Source organism: Somniosus microcephalus, chromosome 10 (genome assembly GCF_052327205.1).
Source record: "Somniosus microcephalus isolate GS21.2 chromosome 10, FLI_Smic_1.0, whole genome shotgun sequence".
Taxonomy (NCBI): domain Eukaryota; kingdom Metazoa; phylum Chordata; class Chondrichthyes; order Squaliformes; family Somniosidae; genus Somniosus; species Somniosus microcephalus.
In genome coordinates this window covers 64,372,141-64,396,668 of record NC_140996.1, presented here as the reverse complement: position 1 = coordinate 64,396,668, position 24,528 = coordinate 64,372,141, and the positions used below count along the sequence as shown (strand labels likewise).

General features: G+C 47.6%; 1 protein-coding gene across 4 annotated transcripts in view; it reads left to right on the top strand.

Moving 5' to 3' along the window:
• Positions 1-24,528, top strand: part of LOC147111529 (cilium assembly protein DZIP1-like) — a 580,724-nt gene that overhangs the window by 506,565 nt on the left and 49,631 nt on the right. For all 4 annotated transcript variants that reach the window (XM_085998574.1, XM_085998576.1, XM_085998575.1 and 1 more), the window contains one exon: positions 24,130-24,307. In XM_085998574.1, the coding sequence (XP_085854700.1) occupies positions 24,130-24,306 (177 nt within the window). In that variant the 3' untranslated portion in view covers position 24,307. The remainder of the gene's footprint in view (positions 1-24,129; positions 24,308-24,528) is intronic.

The following is a 24,528-nucleotide window of genomic DNA, read 5'->3' as shown; positions in this document are numbered from 1 at the left end:
GGCAGTCGCCTTACAAGACTGCAGTGCCGACAAATAGATTCTGGTGCAGTATTGTCCCTTCCCTTTAAGCGAGGGAAGCAGCCTTTGTGATTGAAGCATGCCATCTGGAATGCGCTGCAAATTGTCTCGCGCTCTGCCGGTACCGCCCCGCTCTCCTACTTTAGTGGCCTAAGAGAAGTAGCTAGTGCTTGATTTAGCACTCCACTTCCCTCTTGGAGTGCTACAACTGAATTTTGCGGGAGCCTGTCATCAATAGCGCTTGGCGCTAATTTTTCAGCTTTTGATGTTTTAGCGCCCCAAACAGGGCTATAATGATTTTCTCCCCCTATGATTACAGTTAGGGAGCCTATAAACTACACCCACCAGTGTTTTCTGCCCTTTGTTATTTCTTAGCTCCACCCATACTGATTCTACGTCCTGATTTTCTGGGCTCAGATCCTTTCTCACTACTTCCTTTAACTCATCCTTTATTATCAGGGCTATCCCATTTTTTTCCATTTTGCCTATCTTTTCTAAAAGCCAAGTACCCTGGAATATTTAGTTCCCAACCTTGGTCACCCTGCAACCACATCTCTGTAATAGGTACTAGATGAAACCCATTTATTTCTATTTGTGCCATGAATTCATAGATGTTGTTATGAATGCTTCATATATTCAGATATAACATCTTTACTTTTAACTTTTTACTATTTTTCTCTGATATGGCCTTAGTCGCTAATGCCCTATTACCATTGATAAACTCTCTCCTAGAAATTCAATATAGCCAAGGAATGGGCGGTGTTAGGACAAAAGACGGTGAATTAGCGCCAGGCAAAAATGCTCTAGACTGCACACAAAATTCATCCTCACTGCTCAATAAAATGATCGGAGTCTTAAATCAAGTCTAAAAACCCAAGCTCATTGGCGTTACACTTAAAGGCTGGACCAATATCGAGTGCAGTCTACTCGCAACTCATGATTGCCACAGGCTTTTTTCACTACTTAAAGGGGAGGTTCATTGATGCTGCAGCACCTCATTCTCAGCATTGTTGGCTGTGCAGCTGCCTCAACAACCATAAGAAGAAGGACAAGGAGAAGGAGCACTTATTTACAAATCCTCTTGGCAGACCGCTGCCCCAGGGAGCGAGCCCACAGGTTTTCCCATGAAGCTTCAGAGGCATTGGTTTTAGTGCTGGAGAGAAGGTGGGCACTCCTGTACCCACCAACTGGCAGGAGGCCCTCGCCACAAGTCTGCTGCACTATGTGGAGGGAGGTGGCACACCATATCATGGACCGCTCATCGAGGAGCCTGATTGTTTGGCTGCCTCCTCCCTCCCTCCTGTTCCTCATCTTCTTCCTCCTCCTCCCTCTGCGCACATGTTCCCGTCTTTCTCACCTCCTACACTCCCTCTGCCATAGATCCTGGAGGGCAAGGTGGCATGCCAGTACAGCCCCCATTACTCTTACCAAGTGTTGCAATTTGAATCTTTGAAGAATAAAGGTAGCTACTTTGTACTTGCTACAGGAGTCCTAATACAAAAGAACATTGAAAACTGTTGCAGTAGCTGAAACAAACAAAAAGCCACTGAAACTGCACTAGCTGGACAGGTACGAGTGATTACTGATGATCCCTTTAAATAACGTTCCTGCAGCCGGCTTCCTGGTGCTGCACATCAAATTCTAGAAGACCTGAACTTAACAATTCTCGGCGGATGAGGTACCTAGCGAGGTCTTGTGCACCTTGTGGCTCGGGTGAGGACTGTTTGGCTGGATTGGTCGAGTGCTGTGGAGGTCTCTGCAGGTAAGTCTTACTTGTTTCTTCTCTTTTACGCTCAGTGTCTCCGAAAACAGGCTGTTTGTTACTGTGGTGAGTAGCTGGTTCTGCGTCGAGATACCTGGATGTTTCCTTGAAGAACAATTTGGAGTGTTGTTGGACATACTCACTTGTACGTTGCACTGGACTGAGGGGCTGTTCTAGAACATATGCTTCATGGCTGTGCTCCCCGCCTTCGTTCTCCTCACATTCTTCATAAGCTGCAGCTTCAGCTTCAGCGGCAGCGGCAGCTCTCTGGCTTTGGAGAATGTGGAGACTGGCGTCGAGGTCAGCTTTCTGCTTCATAAGGTCAGCTCTCTGCTTCATCACACTAGCTTCTTTTTCAGTGAAGGACAATTGAGCCTGGGCAGCTTTTGCCTTGGCACGTGCTTTGGCGGCTGCAGAAGCTGTCGATGACGATGGTCTGCTGGACCGCCGAGATGATCTGGAGGATGCTTTAGAGGACTGTGACTTGACATCATTTGCTCGGAGAGGCTCATGCTTCTCGGTTGGCTGGTCGATGTCCTCTATGGTATATTGTCTTCCTGAGCGTAGACTCATGGTAGCTGAGTGGTATCTTCTTGTGCTTGAGCCCGCTGTGCTGTTGTCTTTTCACTGTTCTGCCCTTGCAGCGCGTTCCTATGCAGAGCTAGACAGGTAGCTAACAACTTGATATCTTCCCATAAAAATCACAAGGCTTGACTTTTCTTGTAAAACTTTACTGAAAGATTCTTATTGTGAAAAGACAAATAGTATCCAAGGCTCAAGCGTGGCAACAATATAACTTCCCAGACCATGTGTGGCTGTAGGTCTTTGATATACAGTAGTTTACTTTACTGCACTTACTGTGCTTTACTGCACTTTACTGCGCTTTTACTGCAGTTGCTAGGTACCAAATATCCACTAGGTGGCGGCACACAATGGGAATCGACCCAAATTACTCAAACCCCTGAATTAACTGGAAAACTAACATAAATTCCTAAAGAAAGACAGCACACTCCCTATCTTTCTCCTCCCCTGGGTTGCTCTTGCTCAGCAGCTGTTTCACATGGAAAATGTCTTATGTACTTACCTCACTAACATTTTCTTGCAGCTGCTTTGTAACTACTGTCCGTTTCACTTCTTTCCAAGGTGACGGACCAAGATTTAGTTGTACCATAGTCTTTTGCACATCACAGAACAGAGTTGGGGAGTTTGAGGAATGTGCACTGGGTAAAGTAAGGAGGAGCAATTGAAAGGGGCAGGAGATGAAGAAGACAAATCTGAACAGGTTACGAGCCATGCCATGTTCCCAGTGCATGAGGAAGGGATTGTTTTCCTGCTGGGCGTCTCTTTAGGCATAATTAGTATTAGCTTCATCCTTTGTGTCCATCATGAGCAGCATACAGCTACTGTCCGAGAAGGTGCAGCAGAGCAACTTTACCATCACTGAAGAGTACTGTAGAGTGAGTGGTATCTTCACAGCCATCTGAAGAAGAACCCCAAAGCATTGATGGACTAATTGAAAAACTTTTGTTTCTCATAAATATTTTGACTGGAACTACTCAGATCGTGGGCACTCAGTTGCATGAGGCTTTTTCTGCTAGATTCATAAGACCAGGAGATCATTTGGAAAGAATAACACTTGCGGTCTTCACCCTTATTGGAGTCACTCTATGGACTGCTCTCATGCAGCCTGCTGGGCCTCCAGCTGAAATGTCAAGCAGTGGTGATGTAGCTGCCTAAGGGTTTTATGAGGTGGCTTCTTCTAAATGTGGCCACACATCCACCCATTGCAGCCAGGCCATTCAAACATTTAAGAAAATGCTTGAGAACAGGCAGGTGCTGGCAGCTACAGTGTTGGCACACAACACCCTGAACTACGTGTCACTGCCATTGTTCCTCCCACTTGGGAAGCAGTTCAACATTGATTAAGGTTAAGAAGTTGATTGAGCACATCTTACAAGGAAAAGCACGGGTGCCGGAAATAGATCACTTCACTGTTGCATAGATGCTGTGATAAATTATGAAGCCTTATTTTCTATTTCAGTTGGTGTTTCATTTCTGTTGGGCAGGGGGTGCTATAAGTGATGTGATATGAGTACCATAGTAGCATTTGCGCGCATACTGCCAGAGGTGTTTTTGCATTTGCAAATGATGTAGTTCTCCTCATCCAGAAAGGGTGACAAGAGTTTGGGAGTTAATACAGTACTTCTAATTTTTCTCTGCTCTACCAACAAATAGCATCCAAAAAATGGGTGCAAAGCAGAGAAAAAATGGACATACTAATCTTTTGTTCCCATTATTAGCACAACGCTGTAAATTACAGGAAACTTTGGTTTAACCGGAGGTTGTATGTCCGGAAACCTTGCTCTACCGGCAGAATTCACCCCCTGAAAACAGCGCCTGAGTAACCGGCAATGTTGCCGGTTCCGAGTCCGAGTCTCCAACGGTTGCCGAGTTCGTCAGTGGGGGTAGTTCTACAAATTGCCGCTACTCGGCCTTTTGGCGCCAGTGGAACTCGAAACACCTCAGAAGCCCTGCATCAAGAGTCTCACCCTCCCACGCTGCCGGTAGCCTCTTCTGATCTGCCATTTTTGGGGGTTCCAGTACAGTACTGTGTGTCTCCAACGCTGTTGCAACTCATTGGACTGCATTATGGAAATCCTAAAAGTTGATCCAACCAAAAGGAAGAGAGTGGTGTTAACATTAAAGCAGAAAATTGATATATGCAAACGACTAGAAATGGGAGCGAAGCGTATGCACATTATGAAATAATTCAAAATCGGTTCGTCAACAATGTACGACATCAAAGCGCAGAAGGATAAGCTGCTCAAGTTTTATGCAAGCTCGGAGACATCTAAGAGTGTAGAGAAACGGCGCACGCTTTGTAAGCCTAAGCTTGAAGAGCTGGATACCGTGCTTTATGAGTGGTTTGCTGTGAAGCGTTCAGAGGGTGTTCCGATTTCCGGACCCATGCTAATATCAAAAGCGAAGGATTTTTATGCAAAGATGGAGCTCACTGACAAGTGTACTTTCTCTGATGGATGGCTATCGTGCTTCAAGGCATGGCATGGGATACGACGACTCGATGTTTGCGGGGAGAAGAAATCAACTGATCACAACGCCGCAGAAGAATACTGCGATTATTTCAATCGGATTGTGCAGCAACATGATTTGTCGCCAGCACAGCTATACAATGCCGATGAAACGGGTTTATTTTGGAGGTGTTTGCCAGAATCAACACTTGCTGGGGCTAGTGAGGCTAATGCTTCAGGTTACAAGAAAAATAAAGATCGTGTAACCGTGCTAACATGTGCGAACGCTGCTGGATCACACCGGGTTAAACTTCTCGTCATTGGGAACTATAAAAATCCCCGTGCATTTAAAAATGTGAGGCACTTACCTGTTGAGTACAAAGCTCAAGCAAATGCTTGGATGGATAAGGAAATCTGTTGTGTCGGTACCTTTCTACCTGGACTCAATTTAGGACTCAGCACTCAGAGATTCAAACATGAAGTGCTTTATTGGAAGGAAAGGAAGTTCTGGGAAGTTCCGAACAAAGAGAGCTAAAACTTAACAGAGAACACACAACCATTTCTCTCCTGTGACAGCTCCACCACAGGTGGGAGGAGAACACACAATACATAACATTTCCTCCCCTCTTAAATGGAAGGTCCACATTATTCCTCAACAGATAAGTTACTTTAAATGCACTCAACGAACCTAGGGTAGAGGTAGACTGCCTCAAACCCTGACTTTACCCTGGGGTTTATTCAGCCCCAGTCTTGTGGGTAAGTCACTAAGCCTACAGATCCAAGCGTCTTGGAGGCCGCCGCTCTTTGACAGGATATCGGCGGTCATCGCTGGCTTCCACAGCAGTAGGCATTGACACAGGCCTGGATGGAGAAGGTGCCTGTGTCAGTTGAAAGTCAGGAGTTTGCACAGGTGGAACAGTCTCTTTGACTTCCTGTGTTGGAGAAGAGCACTGTGGCAAAGGATGCTGGTTTGCGGTATCATCCGGAAACAGTTCAGGCCAACCAGCCATTGGAGCCTCTGTGGCTGTCTCTGCTCCTAGCAACAGTTGATCTGTGTGTCTTCTCCAGACGACGTCCTCAGCAGTCTCAACCGTGTAAGACACAGGGCCCGTCTGCGCGATCACCGTAGCAGGAACCCATTTCGGTCCAGTGTTGTAGTTTCAAGCTAGGACGTGCTCTCCTGGATGAAACCGTCTCTCCTTGGCTCTTTTCTCTCTCTTTTCAACTTGAGCTTGTTGTTGACGATGGACAACCTGCTCTGCCCTTGGAGGTTTGAGTAAGTCAAAACTTGTCCGCAACTGCCTCTTCATCATGAGCGAAGCGGGGGAAGTTTTGGTTGTGCCATGCGGCTCGTTCCTGTAGGACAACAGGAAGCTGTTCAGACATTGGTGGATTGAGCCCTGACCTTGCGATGCCTTCAAGGCGTGCTTCAAAGTTTGCACAAACCTTTCTGCCTGGCCGTTAGTAGAGGGATGATAGGGCGCAGACCTGATGTGTTGGACACCATTCACATGCAGGAAGGTTGCAAACTCCTGTGATACAAATTGTGGACCGTTGTCACTTACGAGTTGTTCTGGTGAGCCATAATGGCTGAACATCTCACCAAGTTTCTCAATTGTTTTCTCTGCCGTGGTAGACCTCATAACAGCGACCTCCGGCCACTTGCTACGAGCGTCCACAACCACCATAAACATCTTCCCTTCAAAAGGACCGGCGAAGTCCACATGTACTCGCTGCCACACTTCTGCAGGCCAATCCCAGGGGTGTAGGGTTGCCAGCTGTGGAACATTCCGGACCCTTTGACATGGGGAACATGTTTTGGTTTTCTCCTCAATATTCCCATCGAGACCTGGCCACCAGAAGTAGCTTCTTGCCATTTCCTTCATCCAAACCATCCCACTGTGGCCTGTATGAAGTTGTTGCAGTATAGGTTCCCTCAGAGGTGGCGGAATGATGACACGGCGTCCCCAAAGAAGACAACCTGCCTGGACGAAGAGCTCATTTCTTTTTGAAATGTAAGGTTTCAAACTAGGAGAATCTCCTATCGCTCTCCCTCGAATGACATCGTCCATTACCTCAGACAGGACTGGATCGTTGCGGGTGTACCTTCGCACCTGAACTGCAGTGACAGGTGCTCCCTCCACTTGTCTAAAGTAGAAGATGTCTATCTGACGAGGCTCTGGGGGAGTAACAGGCAAGGGTAGCCTTGGGAGACCGTCTGCGTTGCCGTGCAAGTCTAATTTGCGATATTTGATGTCGTATGTGTGTCCTGACAACAGTAAAGCCTACCTTTGCATCCTGCTTGCAGCGAGAGATGGGGCCCGAAGATTGAAGTCAATGGACGGTGGTCCGTCAGGAGTGTGAACCTTCTCCCAAACAGGTACTGATGAAATTTTCGAATTCCAAAAACGATTCCCAAGGCCTCGCGCTCGATCTGCGCATAGTTACTCTCGGCCTTGTTCAAGGTGCGTGATGCGAAGGCGATAGGTTTCTCTTCACCCGAAGGCATGATGTGGGATATGACTGCTCCCACACCATATGGTGATGCATCACATGCTAGCTGCATGGGTAGCTTTGGGTCGAAGTGTGTCAGGACCTCCGAATTCAGCAATGCTTTCTTTGCTTGGGCGAAAGCTTCGTTGCACAGTTCAGTCCATTTCCATGTTTTGCCTTGACATAGTAACTGATGTAACGGCTTCAGCAATGTTGCTAAGTCTGGAATAAACTTCCCATAGTAGTTAAGTAGCCCCAGAAATGAACGTAACTGGCTCACATTCTGGGGTGCTGGGGCTTCCACGATCGCCTTGACCTTTGGCGGCGCCTTATGCAGGCCAGTAGCGTCAATCACATGCCCCAGGTACTCAACTGAAGACTGAAAGAATTCACATTTGTCTTTACGGACTCTGAGTCCGTACTCTTTCAGTCGTTGTAGTGTCGCATCCAAGTTCAGAAGATGATCCTCCTCATTTGTCCCAGTGACAAGGATGTTGTCCAGGTAGCACTGGACTCCTGGCAGTCCACTCAAAATCTGATCCATTGCCCTTTGGAATAGAGCAGGGGCCGACGTAATTCCAAACGGAAGGCGGCAGTACCTGTATAGCCCCTTGTGTGTCACAATTGTCAGCAGCTCCTTTGATTTGTCATCGACATGCATTTGTAGATAAGCCTGGCATAAGTCTATTTTGCTGAACTTTTGCCCTCCGGCCAGGCCCGTAAAAAGATCATCAATGAGGGGAAGAGGGTACTGTTCCACAGACAGCACCGGGTTAATAGTCACTTTAAAATCCCCGCAGATTCAAACAGATCCATCCTTTTTCAAGACAGGAACAATGGGTGTGGTCCATTTGCTCACGCTCACAGGCTCCAGCACTCCATTCTCGACTAAGGCCTCCAAGTTAGCCTCAACTTTTGGCCTAATTGCATAGGGTACAGGTCGGGCTTTGTGAAACTTCGGCGTGCTGTCAGGTTTAATGTCCAGTCTCACGCTAATCTTTTTCATGCTCCCAAGTTCCCCATTGAAGAGTTCTGCATGTTTGTTTAACACTGCAGTCAGACCTGACTCCCCTTTTGACATCATGCGGACTGCAGGCCAGTCCAGCGTGATTTTCTCTAGCCACGCACGTCCCAGTAGCGATGGGTAATTTCCCTTTACCACAGATAATGGCAGTTTTGCAGTCTGTCCGTTCAATTTAACTGTCACCTCAATGACGCCTCTCATGGCCACAGGTTCGCTGGTATATGTCTTTAGCACAATGTTTGTTGGCTGAAGGGCAAGATGCTTTAGCATTTTCTTGTAGACAGTGTCTGAAACAAGGGACACAGCCGCCCCTGTGTCCACCTCCATCCGCACTGATTGTCCCTCCACCAGTGGTGACACCCAGTAGCCATTTGAACCACCTGCAACCGTCAGTATGTGCACCTCTTCCTCCTCAGAGGTGTCGCTCCCCTCTGTTTTGCTTGTTCCATCATACTGCACTGAATGTACACTCTTTTTCCTCTCTTGTCCAAATACAGACATTTTGCTTCCATGCTTCCCAGCTCTGCCTGTTCTTTTTTTACCTCTACAGGCGCGTTCAATGTGACCCTTTTTGCCACAATTTCGGCATTCCAGCTCCGTACACCAGCAGTCATTAGCGTGATGGCCCGTTTTCCCACAACGGTAACATGTGCCGTTCCGCGCACCTTTAGGCTCAGACGACACCTTGTGAACTCTCCCTGTTAAACTCAACTGGTGAGCCTCCTTTTCCGCCATCTCCATGGAGACACTAACTTCAATGGCCTTTTCAAGAGTAAGGTTGTCCTCAGTAAGAAGGCGCTTCTGTGTGGCTGCATTTTGCAGACTGTAGGGGGTTTCTCTTGCTCGTTCTGGTCTCCTACCAGGCTTCGTGCAATAATTACCCTTCAGTGGTTCGACCCACTCTTCCCTACGGTTCTAGACCTTGGACTTAGGTGCAGGGAACTGTAGTGCAGAGAAAAACTCAATAGACCAGGTTGAATAACACGAAATGGATGCTTTTATTATTAAACAGTTTGCAGCATTATAAAATACATGTCGTAAGCACAGATTAAAGTAACTACAAGTATGCACATATCTATAAACTTAACTCTGTGGAAATGGGGAACACACGGCACATCGTAAAAGGGGAAACACATTATGATTACCCTTAACCCCCTCCCCGAGACCTAAACTAAGTTTCGACTTGAGGAACTCGGGATCATGCGCACCACTTTCAGATTCGCGAAAAAGGGGTTCGCAGCCTTTTTGGCACAGCTTTCCGTCGTCACGTGGATTTGGAAACTTCTGCCGCAGTTTGTTTTCTTACGCGATGCAGCAGCAGATACAGCCTTGATGAGCGCTCGTCATGGATGAAAATCCGTTAAACCTGTGTTACCTTTACTGAAAGGCTGCCGAAGAACTGGAAGCACATGTAGACTCTGCTACCGATGTGATGTTGTAGAATTGCACATGGACGGTCCGTTACCGAATGGGATGTTGAGGCACTGGAGTGCTAGGCCTGGAGTGTCCTTTCATACAGTCATAATGATTGTCCTTCTGAGGGTCTTCCCCGGGACAGGACGCTGATACCGAATTGCTTTCTTTATGCAGCCATTGTTATCCTTCGAAACAGAGCTGGAGGGTGTCTTCTCCTTCGGCCTGGGTCGTCGATGATCTCCCGACAAAAGTACCCGGGCCACCCTCGTCGTCTTCCCGTCATGGCCGAGCCTTGCCTGGCCGAACACCGACCACGTTCCGAAACCGAAGTGCTGCCTTAACTGAAGAGTCGTAGAAGTTCCGAAGCGAAGCGTGAAGTGAAGTGTAGCGTCCAGTGTGTTGATGGACTTTTCAAATCCATAGTTATACCCTTTTGGGACAGTCTTATCTCCCGCCAGATCATAGTCCTGTCTTTGTAATATTTTTGGCGGGCAGAAATCTCTGCAGGGGCGCTTTGTCTTGTAACGGGAGCCGGTGATAGCTTAACTGGCCTTCCTGGGCCGATAATGTCTTTTACTTTGTCATCGTAACTCGGTTCGTATATTGATTGGTCTGGAGATTGCCCTTGATGGCTGTCAAATGGTTTTCCTTTGTATAGTAAATGGGTTTAAGTGTTCATTCAATTGTCCCCCCATTTCTTGATGGGCCTCATCCTGTAACCCAAGACTGTCCTGTACTTGGAATCCAATTAATATGTATGCTCAGTTCCCTGAGTTTCGTTTTCCCGATACTGGCTTTCGCGGGCTTACTGTCCTCAATCCACAAGCCTGTCTGGCTTGCAGTAACAGAAATCAAATGGTCCCAGAAACTGATCACGAGGTCCGGCGGCCATTTTGTATGCCCTTTTATCAAAGGTTTTTCTGTACAAGCTTCTTTTGGTCAATAAAACTGTCTTATTAACCCTATTTTCTTGCGTGATTATTGCTGAAAATTTCGAATCTTACAGTCCCCCCCTGTGATACTGATAGCTTGCTTAAAGTATCAACAATCCTTGGTGAGCAAATTTTCCCTGATTCCTCACATCCAAACATTCCTGGCAATTAACTATCTATGACCCTCACGACACATGCAGTTCCCATTTCAGAAAATTTACCTGTGTACAATTGGACAATCATAGACAGTATTATCTTAAACTATAACACATTCATCTTTCAGATGTGAAGGGGGCCAATACCCCTTGCACCACCTGCACACCTTTTATTAATCAAAAACCGAAAATTTTATCAACGGCCATAACACAACAATATTCACACACTTAAATCATGCAGTGGCTAAAATCAAGAGTGGAGGGATGCTTTAACTTTTAATACTTAGCAGCTTAAACTGGGGTGTCCTCTTCCCCCACTCGTACATAGCGTTCTCTCCATTCTCCTGTGTTCTCGTGCCTCTGGAGGCGTTTGCCTCTCTTGCAATGCACGAACAGTAGGAATATTACAATTAAAACCTGACACACTACTAAGATGTGGGATGCTATTCTAATCCAGGCTGGGATCTCTATATTAGTGAACAGGTCCCACCATGGTGGGGTGACTATGTCCAATATGTCTTTCCCTATCTCTAATGTCTTCTGCTCCAGTGTGTAGAAATGCTTCTGTGAAACTATAACGGCTTTTAAAATCTTGGTGAGGTGTTCGGGGAGATGGGGAATGACATAACCAAAATGCGCGACGAATCGCTACAATTCCGTGAAATTCTCTTTTACAGTTAGGTGAACGGTGGAAGGTGCAGGAATGGGGACAATTCGTTGTTGTGCCACTTGAACTTCAGCCCTGGGTTTGAAACAGAAACTGCTGTCACTGATCGGATACCACTCGTGCTGTCCGTGGCGGTAGTGAGGCGCTGCAGTGGTGACACAGTATGTCCCACCTCCGATATATGCCACCTGCGGGGGCACATGGTCCTTTGCCATTGCCTCCATGGTGCAATTTATCGGCTTCGCGCTAGCGGCTCTGAACTCGCACTGTGGTTTCAAAAAGGCATTCAAGTGCTGGGGACACAGGATGATGTGTGCTCCCCGGCTACGACACCCCGAGAGGTCGGTGCCTGTCATCGTACGCTCCCATCTGATGATATAAGGTGGGACCACTGCGTAATGAATGTGCGCACCCCCCTGAATGACTCCAATGTTCTCCACCCTATATACCGGGGCGGGCTTTGCTGCTGGACCCAACACCGGCGTCCTTACCACTATTCCCATGATAGTGTGATTTGAGCGTCCGCAGTCCACTGGGACTGGGTATGCCTCTGCAGCTAGTCTGAGCTGGCACGGGCTTAATGCGTTCTCAAAAGGGTGGAGCGCTTGCAAGTGCTTGTTGCTGATCCAGGACGGGACCAAACCTTGTTTTAAATCCTCCAGATTACTGCGGCTCTCGCCCAGTAACCACGCCCCGTATAGCACACAGGCCTCGTTCTGCGCAGCCTGATCGGACGCATTCCGATCCTCCTTAATGAGTGCATTTACCGTTCTAGCGTGTTTCTCCAGCTCAGCAATTATTTCTTTTAAGTGTAGTGTCATGGCCTGGTCCTCATGTAGCTCAGAGCCCACTACCTTATTTTCGTCAGTCAGTATGTTCCTTAACTGTGTTTTTAAACCATTGATCTGTGTCTGCAGCTCCACGTTGTCTAGAGCGTTGACAACAGACGTCCCGGTGTTAAAAGCAGTGAAAATGTCATTTACAGTACCCCTTCTTTGCCTCCCTACCCGATCCAAAACTTCCTGTGGTGTGGTGTATAATTGGGCCTTCTCGATATCGGCAAAGTCAAACTCATAAAATTATCTGAACATTCGGGTTAACAGGACCTGGTACAACTGTTCCGTCTCCTTGGGACACCACTCCGGCAATCGTACCTCAGTGAGGTTTAAAATCACTGAGGCCACCGCGTAGTGTACCCCTTGGTACAGCACCTGACCGGTGGGTACCAATACTAAACCGTTCCCGGGTCCCTTTGTGGTGGTGGGGCACCCTTCCTTCTGGGCTAGTGCTCCCGGAATCGTGGGCAGGGGCTTGCGTGGGCGGGTGATGAGTTCAGTGGCGTTTACCGGAATCGGGGAGAATGGGGCTCCGCACGCCCGAGTGCTGACATCCCATCTCATCCCTTTCCCTTCATCCTGCCACTGCCTCTGGAAAAAGATGGATACGCCCTTGGGGCAAACGCGTTTTGAACCCCACATACAGACATATATCCCTTCATCTGGTTCCCACCATTTGTCCCAACACACACGTAATTGTCCGTGAGTCCCCGTAATTGTCCGATGGGTATTGTTACCCAGTCGTTCCCACTCGATAGTAGAGATCTTCATGTCCTTTCCCAGCTTTCGCAGCCACCACCATCTACTTAGCGGTACGTTCCCATTACACACCAAACAGATCCTCTTTCCCACGGTAACGCTGACTCTGGGTGCAAGGATCCTCACCCGAGGGCATGATAACGAAGTCTCTTGGTAGGCAAAACCGAAATTGCTGGAGTATTCCGTAGAATTCGTCCCCAGCCACCCTGGCCATCTCCCTTGGTGGAAGTAGGTGGCGGTTTCCTCAACCTCTCGCTTCCCCGTTCCATCCGTTGCGATGGGGGCTGTGTCCCCGGAGCATCCGAACATGATGACGTCCTTGGTGCGGCCTCGGTAGGCCAGCCCGCACCCGATCGGCGCGAGCGCTACGAGAATCCTTTCCATTGTATCCCTGGTTTCTGTAATCGATAAGATGATGTAGCCAGGCTCCCAATAGGTGCTGGCTTAATTAAATGGACGCGCGGGTCCCTTGACCCCGTTTCCAAACAACCACACATCCTGGGCAGACTTCAAAAACTACCTTTTAAAACATCCCCATCATCTTAAACTTTACATACTTTAAACTATCATTATAATTACCTAGCTTAACTTATCATTACCTAAACCTATGTACAGCGCCGCCCTCCTTCGGGCGGCCTACTTAATTCCTGTGAGGGCTGCAGCGTGCCGCTCCCTGTGGCGGGGCTGCACTGACCTTTGGCTTTGATCCCCCGCAGCCTGTCGCTGCTGAACGGGAACCGTGCCTTTCCTGGGCTGTTCTGGACCGAGGTTGGGGGAAATAAGGAGAATTTGGCCAAGGCTTTCTGGGCTGAGACGTTCGAGTCGACCTACGAGGGGGTGCCTTGGGTGAGGCTCCCAGGGCTGACGGACCGGGGGTCGGGACTTTCACCGTCACAGCCTGTGGTTCCACCACAGCTGCCAGCTCCGGCTCCCTTCCCTCTGGCTCTGCCCCCCCGGGGCCGGGATTTGTGGCATCCGGCTCCACCTCACCTGTCCCTACAGGTGGTGAGTCTCCGCCCCCAATCCCTACCTCCCCTAAGCTTGAGTCGAGGGCGGGATCTTCGTCCTCTGACTCTTCCTCCTCCGTGATCGGGTTAAGGGCGGGGTCGAGCTGTTCGGGCTCTTCCTCGTCCGAATCCCAAATTAGATGGGAGACCTCCCACTCCATTGGGATGACTCCTCCCTTCACGCAGGCTACAGTTCCAGCCTGTGTGGTCTGTGACTCTGTCGCAGGCTGAGGATTTTTGTCCTCAGACTTGGCCCCTGTTGTTGGCCCTTGTGCACCTGGCTTAAACAGCTTACACCGCCTCATGTTAAACCACCTTTTGCATCGGGACACCTCTACTGTATGAGTGGCGCAGACCGGTGGATTTTGCACCGATTCCAGCTCATCCTCCTGGTCTACGGTTCTCTCGCCAGCGCATAGGGTTAGACCCAAGAATTTTACTTCTCGCCGGCCAACCCGCGCCTTCGTAGGGGTTTCCTTAACACTTTCTATCTCCCTCACACTCGTACCCTCTCCCCAGAGACAATGATTTCTTAGGTCCACGTGGATCCCATGGGCTACCAAGAAATCAGACCCCAGGACTCCCGTTCCACCTCCCACCTCCCACTTCATCAGGATACACTTCCACATGGTGCGGAGCGGTCCTAAACAAATGGAGAGGGGAAGGGAATGTGCGCCAGCCTGTTCTTCGCCCGTGAAGCCCAACAGACGATATGGGACCCCGGTGGACAGAGGTGAGGCGGTGGGGTTATCTGCGTGGATTATGGTGCACGATGCTCCCGTGTCCAACAGTTAGGTTTCCTTCACTTCCTCTACCTCCATCTCTACGAGGGGTTGTCTCCATGCATCATAGCGGAGCAGACACAGGTAGACGGGCTGCGCCGATTCTAGTCACCTGGGTACAGCGATCGGAGTTTCGGGAGCGCCAAGGCCGGTGGTGACAGCTATTTTCCCCTGCGAGGTCATCAGAGACTGCATTGTCTGTATGATTGACTCAATCGCAGCGGGATCCACAACCGCACCCGCTCCTGGTGCTGGGGCAGGAGCTATGGCTTGGGTTTGGGCTGGTGTTGGGGGAGTTTTTTCCTTTAAATCCTTCCAGGGATTTTTACAGTCTCGGCGCCAATGACCCTCCTTCCCACACCCGTAACAACTGCTCTTGGCTTGGGGAGGGCGATTCCCCTCCTGATGCCATTCCTTTTTAGCAGGAGCTGCAGGCCTCGCCTCATGCACGTTTCCCTTTGAGGAAGGCACATCCCTACTCTTGTTGTTCCTGTAACTTATCGTGAGCTGATCAAGTACTACGTCCTCCGTGGAGCGGGGGTTAGTGGGGTCAAACCATGCTTTGGCCTGCTCCCTCACCGGTGGCAAGCAATTGGCAACCAGACACCGGAGCCAATGAGCCCTTTGGTCATCATTCAGCCCGTTCCGGTCCGGCCCGCCCGGACAGCTGTGCCGATACACTGGCCAAAACCTTCCGGCGAAAACCCATGGGGGTTCTCCCTCTAGCTGTACCGTCCTTTCCAATCGGAGGAACGGAGTTCTGTCACTCTCCCCTATAATCTCCAGGATCTCGTCCCGTAACTCCTCATACTCCTTGTGCCCTCTCTTGCTCTCGTCAGGGAGACACTGGAGGAGCGAGCTGTCCAGGGAGATCAGCAGCATTTTGGACTGTTCAACCCCGTCGCAGTCATTAACTGCTGCGGTCTGCTCCACGTCCCTAAAATGGACGGAGGGATCTCCTGACTCGGAGAGTTTTGGGATGTGACTGATCATTTCCCTTAGCTGTCGTGCGCTATGGGGCATTATGATCTGGTTCACAAGGGGTCCGTCCTCGCCATCATTGGCGCCTGGACCGAGCCTTCGGTGTCGCGTGGGACACATCGGTGCCGGTCCCGACTCTACTACCTGGTGTTGCTCTACCTCAAGCACCTCTGTGTCTGACTTCTCCGTTTCCTTCCCCGGAGTCCAAGACTCAGTATAGGCGGGAGGTGCCGAGGGCTCGGGGGTTGGTACCCCAACTGCCTCTTGTGGAATCGGTCTTTTGGATTCCTTGGCTAACAGTAGCTGGCTCGCTGGTGGGTTTATGAGACACACCAAGCCGTTTGCCTTTGCTGGGCCACTCTCAGGTCCTCTAGCTCCCTGTGGCAAGCGCTATGGTTGGTGTTCTCAGACCTATCCTCCATGGCCATCTTATATGCTGCCCTAGCCCCCAAAATACTTTCCTCCTGTGCCGCTATCTGCTTAGCTAGGCGGAAACACCTCTCTCTCATTCTACCTTCACTGGCCTTGGCCTCAACGACCTGACACTCCAAGTAATCTATCCTGGTCTCATGGCGGTGAGTTACGGATTGGCGTTCCTGATTCAGCGCGTTAAGCGATTGAATCAGTTTCTGGCCTCCCGCAACCTTTTCCTCTACTTCTGTTAGTAGCCCTTTGATCTGGGCTGTCTGTGCTACAATGACCTGGTCCAAAAGCTGGACTTGCTTCTTGTAGCACATCAGCCAAACCGCCTTTTCTACTGATTTCTTATGCTCTTTGCTTTCTGTCCACTTGATGGCTGCGTCTAGCGGGCGCCTATCCCTTAATAGGTCAGATATCCATTGTTTTGTAAGGTTTACCTTCCCAAAAACATAATCCGCTATTCTCTCATCCATCACATTTCGTTTATTCAGACCTTGATCTAACACACTACATTCCTGCTGCCAAGGTCCTGCCGCGGTCGCCATCTCTGTAGGGGGTTTCTCTTGCTCGTTCTGGTCTCCTACCAGTCTTCATGCAATAATTACCCTTGAGTGGTTCGACCTACTCTTCCCTACGGTTCTAGTCCTTGGACTTAGGTGCAGGGAACTGTAGTGCAGAGAAAAACTCAATAGACCAGGTTGAATAGCACGAAATGGATGCTTTTATTATTAAACAGTTTGCAGCATTATAAAATACATGTTGTAAGCACAGATTAAAGTAACTACAAGTATGCACATATCTATAAACTTAACTCTATGGATATGGGGAACACACGGCACATCGTTAAAGGGGAAACACATTACGATTACCCTTAACCCCCTCCCCTAGACCTAAACTAAGTTTCGACTTGAGGAACTCGGGATCATGCTCACCACTTTCAGATTCGCGAAAAGGGGTTCGTAGCCTTTTTGGCACAGTTTTCCGTCGTCACGTGGATTTGGAAACTTCTGGTGCAGTTTGTTTTCTTACGCGATGCAGCAGCAGATACAGCCTTGATGAGCGCTCGTCATGGATGAAAATCCATTAAGCCTGTGTTACCTTTACTGAAAGGCTGCCGAAGAACTGGAAGCACATGTAGACTCTGCTACCGATGTGATGTTGTAGAATTGCACATGGACGGTCCGTTACCGAATGGGATGTTGAGGCACTGGAGTGCAAGGCCTGGAGTGTCCTTTCATACAGTCATAATGATTGTCCTTCTGAGGGTCTTCCCCGGGATGGGACGCTGATACCGAATTGCTTTCTTTATGCAGTCATTGTTATCCTTCGAAACAGAGCTGGAGGGTGTCTTCTCCTTCGGCCTGGGTCGTCGATGATCTCCCGACAAAAGTACCCGGGCCACCCTCGTCGTCTTCCCGTCATGGCCGAGCCTTGCCTGGCCGAACACCGACCACGTTCCGAAACCGAAGTGCTGCCTTAACTGAAGAGTCATAGAAGTTCCGAAGCGAAGCGTGAAGTGAAGCGTAGCGTCCAGTGTGTTGATGGACTTTTCAAATCCATAGTTATACCCTTTTGGGACAGTCTTATCTCCCGCCAGATCATAGTCCTGTCTTTGTAATATTTTTGGCGGGCAGAAATCTCTGCAGGGGCGCTTTGTCTTGTAACGGGAGCCGGTGATAGCTTAACTGGCCTTCCTGGGCCGATAATGTCTTTTACTTTGTCATCGTAACTCGGTTCGTATATTGATCGGTCTGGAGATTGCCCTTGATGGCTGTCAAACGGTTTTCCTTTGTACAGTAAATGGGTTTAAGTGTTCATTCAATTGTCCGCCCATTTCTTGATGGGCCTCATCCTGTAACCCAAGACTGTCCTGTACTTAGAATCCAATTAATATGTATGCTCAGTTCCCTGAGTTTCATTTTCCCGATACTGGCTTTCGCGGGCTTACTGTCCTCAATCCACAAGCCTGTCTGGCTTGCAGTAACAGAAATCAAATGGTACCCGAAACTGATCACGAGGTCCGGCGGCCATTTTGTATGCCCTTTTATCAAAGGTTTTTCTGTACAAGCTTCTTTTGGTCAATAAAACTGTCTTATTAACCCTATTTTCTTGCGTGATTATTGCTGAAAATTTCGAATCTTACACAGACCACACACAAGTCTGTCTCTAATGGTGTCATTCAGCACCTCCTTGAACTGGCAGTGTTCCGACAACCTTTTTAAAGCAGCAATAAACATCGTCACTGATTCCCCCTCTTGATTCCGTTTGTGAATTCTAAATCTCTCAGCAATAACCAGAGGTTTTGGTGAAACATGTGCTCCAAGAATTTCCACTAGTTGCTTATATGTTTTAGTTCCTGGCTTATCTGGCTGCACAAGGCTTCAAAGTAAATTGAAAGTCTTCGGCCCGATTACACTCAAAAAGGTAGGCATGACCTTTTCATTTGCCACCGCATTCGCCAATACAAAATAGTCAAAACGTTCCGTATATGCACTCCATTGCTCCACATTTTCATCAAAATCACTGATGTTTCCTAATATAGTAGCCATCTCACATTTCAAATTAAATTTTCTGTTTACTCACTGCACCCGTAACGTACGCAGATTCATCCGCTCCTCATTGCCACTTGTTGTGTCGGTACCTTTCTACCTAGACACAATTTAGGACTCAGAACTCAGAGATTCAAACATGAAGTGCTTTATTGGAAGGAAAGGAAGTTCTGGGAAGTTCCGAACAAAGAGCTAAAACTTAACAGAGAACACCCAACCATTTATCTCCTGTGACAGCACCACCACAGGTGGGAGGAGAACACACAATACATAACAAAATCTTTTCAAATTGGTTCCATCATACTTTTGCTCCATCTGTGAGGGAACATTTCCGTAGAATAAGGAAACCTGAAGATAGCAAATACATTTTATTGCTTGATAATTGTAGAGCCCATCCGCATGAATCCGAGTTGGTTTCTGGAAATATTTTCACCATTTATTTGCCACCAAATGTAACTTCTCTCATACAACCCATGGACCAGGGCGTTATCCAAAATCTCAAGTGTAATTACAAGAAAGACTTCCTACGTAGACTGATAAGCCAAGATGACAGTACAGGTACTATTCAGGCATTTCAGAAGGAATACAATCTTAAAGATGCCATCTTTAATGTTGCATGTTCCTGGAAATTGGTGAAAGGTCACACTTTGAGACAAGCCTGGTGCAAATTGTAGCCTTCTGTAATGTTTGCTGAAGGTTCTTCAGAGGAGGAATTTCGTGGGTTCAATGTTCGTCTGCGGAAGACTGCATTAATGGAAATGGCTGACATGGTGAAAGATGTAGGCCCAGCAAACCCTCTACATCACCTCAGTGAAAGTGATATTGAGCAATGGGTTGATGCCGATAGAGAAGTTGCTGTTGTGCATTTGCTAAGTGATGATGAAATAATGGAGAATGTTTTGAATCCAAGGAAAGAAAAGGAAAGTGTGATGGAAAATGAAGACGATGAGATTTCTGAAGTGAACAAAATTTCTTGGGCTAAAGCTGCAGCAGATCTTGCTTCATTCATCAAATTTGCTGAAAGCCGTTCTTGCTATTCTGCCGAAGAAGTTATGCAGCTCCATATTCTGCAGTCTACCTTTCTGCAAAGAAGGCAAGAGTCCACTAAGCAAGCAGACATCCAGGACATGTTTAAGAAAGCTTCCAAAAGAGTTGGAGCACTGGAAGTGCCTGAAGAATCTGTTGAAGCACATGATCCTGATGAACCAGTTGGCTTGGAATAAGTATACAGTTAACCACCATACAGTACTTTATACTGTACTGTACAGTCGTTTAAGTTTTGGTGCACTGCACAGTCGTTTATAAGTTTTGTTTTACTGTTAAGTCGTTTATAAGTTTTGTTTTACTATTAAGTCATTTATAAGTTTTGTTTTACTGTTAAGTCGTTTATAAGTTTTGTTTTACTGTTAAGTTATTAAAGAGTTATGGATTACCATCAACTGGCAGTACTGTACTTCATCAAGCATCTTTCACCATCCATTTAACACAACATTCTGTAGGTGAGTACCCAATTACTGTATATTGCACATTTCTTGATTTTTAAATTTTTCTTAGTTAAAAACAGCCTGGGTAGATAATCCGCTCACCACTCCGGAACTTTTGATAGATTGGCATCACGCCGGTCCCGTCAGTGCCGGATATCAGAACTTTTCCTGTACTTATAAATGACTGTCAGAGGGTTTTTCACCCAGATTTCCTCTAAAAGCACTAAGTGCAGATCAGGGGGAAAACACCTGCCACTAGTCATTTCAAGGCTGATGATTATGTGCTAACACTCTTAAGTGACAGACTGACATTATAAAGGTTATTTTTGACTTTTTGAACAAAAATTGTTTTTCACTGCTGTATTCAGCATTTCAGGCCATATTCAGTACTTTGCCACATGCACACCTCTCCCTTTTGCAACATGTCTTTTGTGGAGGTAGACAAGAGGAAAAAACAAGTCCTCATGACAGCTGCTGAAGTTATTTGCCTGACTCACCTGAGCCACTAACAACTGTTAAATTACCACAGAGTAAGAATCCCCCTCTCTCTGACCATATCACTGCCCCGTGGCATCTTCAATAAAAAGAGAAGTTCCACAGTCAAGCTAGCACTCTCCTTCTATGTGGAAGACTTGCACTGGAGTCACAGTAGGAAGCTAGTGCAACATTGAGGTCAGCCTAGAATTAGGAATAATGTATTGTATCTGTGGCAAATGCAGATAGCCTGAGAAAGCTGAAAGCCAGTACTGAACAACAACAACAACGTGTATTTATATAGTGCCTTTAACGTAGTAAAACATCCCAAGGCGCTGCGCAGGAGTATTTTAAGACAAAAAATTTGACACCGATCCACATAAGGAGAAATTAGGGCAGGTGACCAAAAGCTTTGTCTTGTGCGTCTTAAAGGAGGAAAGAGAGGTAGCGAGGCAGACAGGTTTAGGCAGGGAATTCCAGAGCTTAGGGCCTAGGCAATAGAAGGCACGGCCACCAAAGGTTGAGCGATTATAATCAGGGATCCTCAAGAGGGCAGAATTAGCGCAGATATCTCAGGGGGGGGGCGGTTGTGGGGCTGAACGAGATTACAGAGATAGGAAGGGGCAAGGCCATGGAGGGATTTGAAAACAAGGATAAGTCTGCAATGCTTCAATATTAAGTCTTGGGGGAGGGGGTTGGGGGTGAGGTGCCGGTTAAAATGTCGAATTTGCGCCTTTCTCTTCCTATCCCTTCAACTTCTACATGGCGTTACCCCTATGGCTTCAGCAGAGGTAGTGGCAGGCTGCTCTGTACCTTGCTTGATCTAATGAAGTGGTCCCAGCGACTGCTGGGTGTTTGAGCCTGTGAGGGCCCTGGCACTGACTGGTCCACTTGCACTTGTGCAAGGGAAGACTGAGACAGCATCTCAGGCACTGGTTGGGGTGGGGGATGGCAACAGGTGTGACTTGCCTATGCTTTGAGAAGCATGTGCACTTTCCTCTCCCTTATCACCATCCCCTAGGCCAGAAGCACATCACTCCTGCCACTCTTCAGGAGAGCAGCTTGGAGGAGATCAGTGAGGCCTTGGAAGTCCATGTCCAATCTATCTGCCAGCTTGTCGAAGCTGATAGAAATATTGGTGGGGGCTGCAGGGACTCATTTATGCGTCCTGATATAACTTCCATAGAGGCGGCCACTCGGTAGAAGATTGCATGGTTGAACAGCCATGCGACATCAATCCACAAATGGTTGAGGTGGACTCATCCATCCTTTCTTCCACCTTTGAAAGTCCCTGGCAGGACACCCACCATTGCTGCTGAACCTCCAGCATTCTCCTTTTAATTGCTGACCTCCCGGGTTATGCATCTTTGTCCAGCTGAGCAGAGCTTGGGGAGGACAGTGGGTTCCAACGCGAACTCTCCTCAGCTCTCCCTGCCACCACACTCTGCTCGTGCTCACTTGTGCTGTGACAATCACCAGGTGACATTCCATCTAATTGTCCCACAGGCTCTACCAATGTGCTAGTATCTGGGCTAGTGCCTGCAACACATGCCTCAGAATGAGCTCCTCTGAGGAGTCTTCGTCCTCTCCGGGCAGGAGCTTGTGTTCTTCATATGGTGGCCCTAAAGGAGTGAAGACAAGGATAAGATTTACTAATGAAACTTTAAAAATGTTGAAATACACATCATTAAATTGATTATATTTCATGATGTGCTGAAGTCAACTGAAGATGACTTTGTCTTGTAGGGGATGTGGGTCTGAGAGATTAATGCTATTACTCTGCTCCAAAGCACCGCCAATCTCGCCATCTCTGATGTTGAGGGAGGCAAAAATGCCGTTTATCGCCAGAGCCTCCTCCTCCGGCGGGTAACGTTCCACAACCTCCGGGGTCCGCCGCCGGTCCTTGCCCTCTCCCTGGCATTCTGCGCTCTCTTCTACTGCAAGGGTGGCACAACAGACCTACAAGTGGCTCTGAGGCATGTGTGCATCCGATGGGTGGCAATCAGGCAGATGCATCACAAGTGGGACTGGGATGCATTTGAGGAACGTGTTGATGGTGCCATTTCAGAACGTGTGCTGAGAATTGGGGGAGCTGAATGAGATGGTGTCAGATTACACGAGGATTGGGGTGACTGGCAGTGGTAGAGGGAGGAAGCGGGAGGTGATGATGAGAGGATGTGCATGTAAGCGGAACTGAAGTCAGACAAGCATTCTAACAATTTAGAGACAGTAGAGGGGTCGAGTGAAGTGGTGGTGAGGTAGAGCTGGGTGTTGTCAGCGTGCATGTGGAAACTGACGCTGTGTTTTTGGATGATGTCGCTAAGGGGCAGCACGTAGATGAGAAATAGGAGGGGGCTAAGGATATATCCATGTGGGACATGAGAGGTAACAATGCAGGAGCGGGAACAGAACATCCAGGAAAGCGTTTGTGAACCTAGGGGCAGTCTTCCCTCTTCTTGCAGCCGTCTCTATCACCTCTTTCCAGTGCAGACTCTTCTGACCTCCAAATGTCCTCCTCCATTTCATCTCTGAAATGGGCCTTTAAGTAGTCAACAGGAAATCGAGCCATGTGGTCCTTGTCATGCCCCCTCACACAAAATCCTGGCTTACCCATTCTGCAATGTTGGGTGTTCGTCGCCCGATATCGCCCCACTTCGTCCCCGCTCCCACATTAATGTTGAAGCCCAAGATAAAGGAATCAAAATAAAATTCAGTGCAATTTATTGGAGAAAGTAAGACCATTCCAAAACTTAAATATATCAAGGTATTTGATATATCAAAGTTGTATGAATCCACTGTAGCGCTATTATAATCACAGATAAAAAATTACAGATTTTATGGCCAAACTATATTTTATTGAGATGTAATTGTCAACAGCATTTTTTCCTATAAAAATGTTAATGCTTCTTATAAACTCTGTACCAAAATGGCCAGCTTTGTAGAATTATCTTGAATATAATGATTTCAGTTACAGGAAATTATATCAAAGTGGTATTGCACATCAATTTTGTATTTTTTGTTTTAAAATCTGGGAGGAAATTACAGTATGCAAATCATCTTATAGTGACCACATGATGAAATCTGCTAAAAAAAACTGATAAAAGTTTAAAAAGTTAGGGGGACATTTTAACTCCCTCCACCCAGCGTAAATGTTTGACACCCGCTGCATGTACGTTAATGAGGCCCGGCCCTCAAAATGTACTGGGCCTCCCACCGGTAATGTCAGCCGTCACAGTCTACCAGCCGGCCGCCCAATAATTTAAAATCCACCCCTTAGTATATGAAAGTGACTGCTTGTATTTTTCAACTGTCTTCAGTGTTGGATTGAAATCTGTTTACAGTTCATAAAAGAAGAAAAAGACACTGTCTGGGAAGTCTCTCCTGTAGAAGAAGATAAATGTCGATTAATGAAGACTGATAAAGGAAAAGACAGCTCTGCCGTTGCTAAGACTAGTAAATCAAAAGCAGCACGTGGTATCAATGTCTTGCATACATCTTCAGAAAAAGCCACAAAATGAGGTTGGTGATATACTAAAAAGACGTATTTAATCTGGTTTGGGCATGCATTATAGAATTTTATCTATATAACAGTGTTATATAAGTTCCTCTATTAAATGCAATATTTGATTCAAACAAAGCTACTATTCATGCTTCCCCCTCCTCCACTGACTCAGCTGGTTAAGACAATGGCCTAGAAATTGGATATGGCCACAAAATGGGCAGTTTTAAGGCCCAACAAT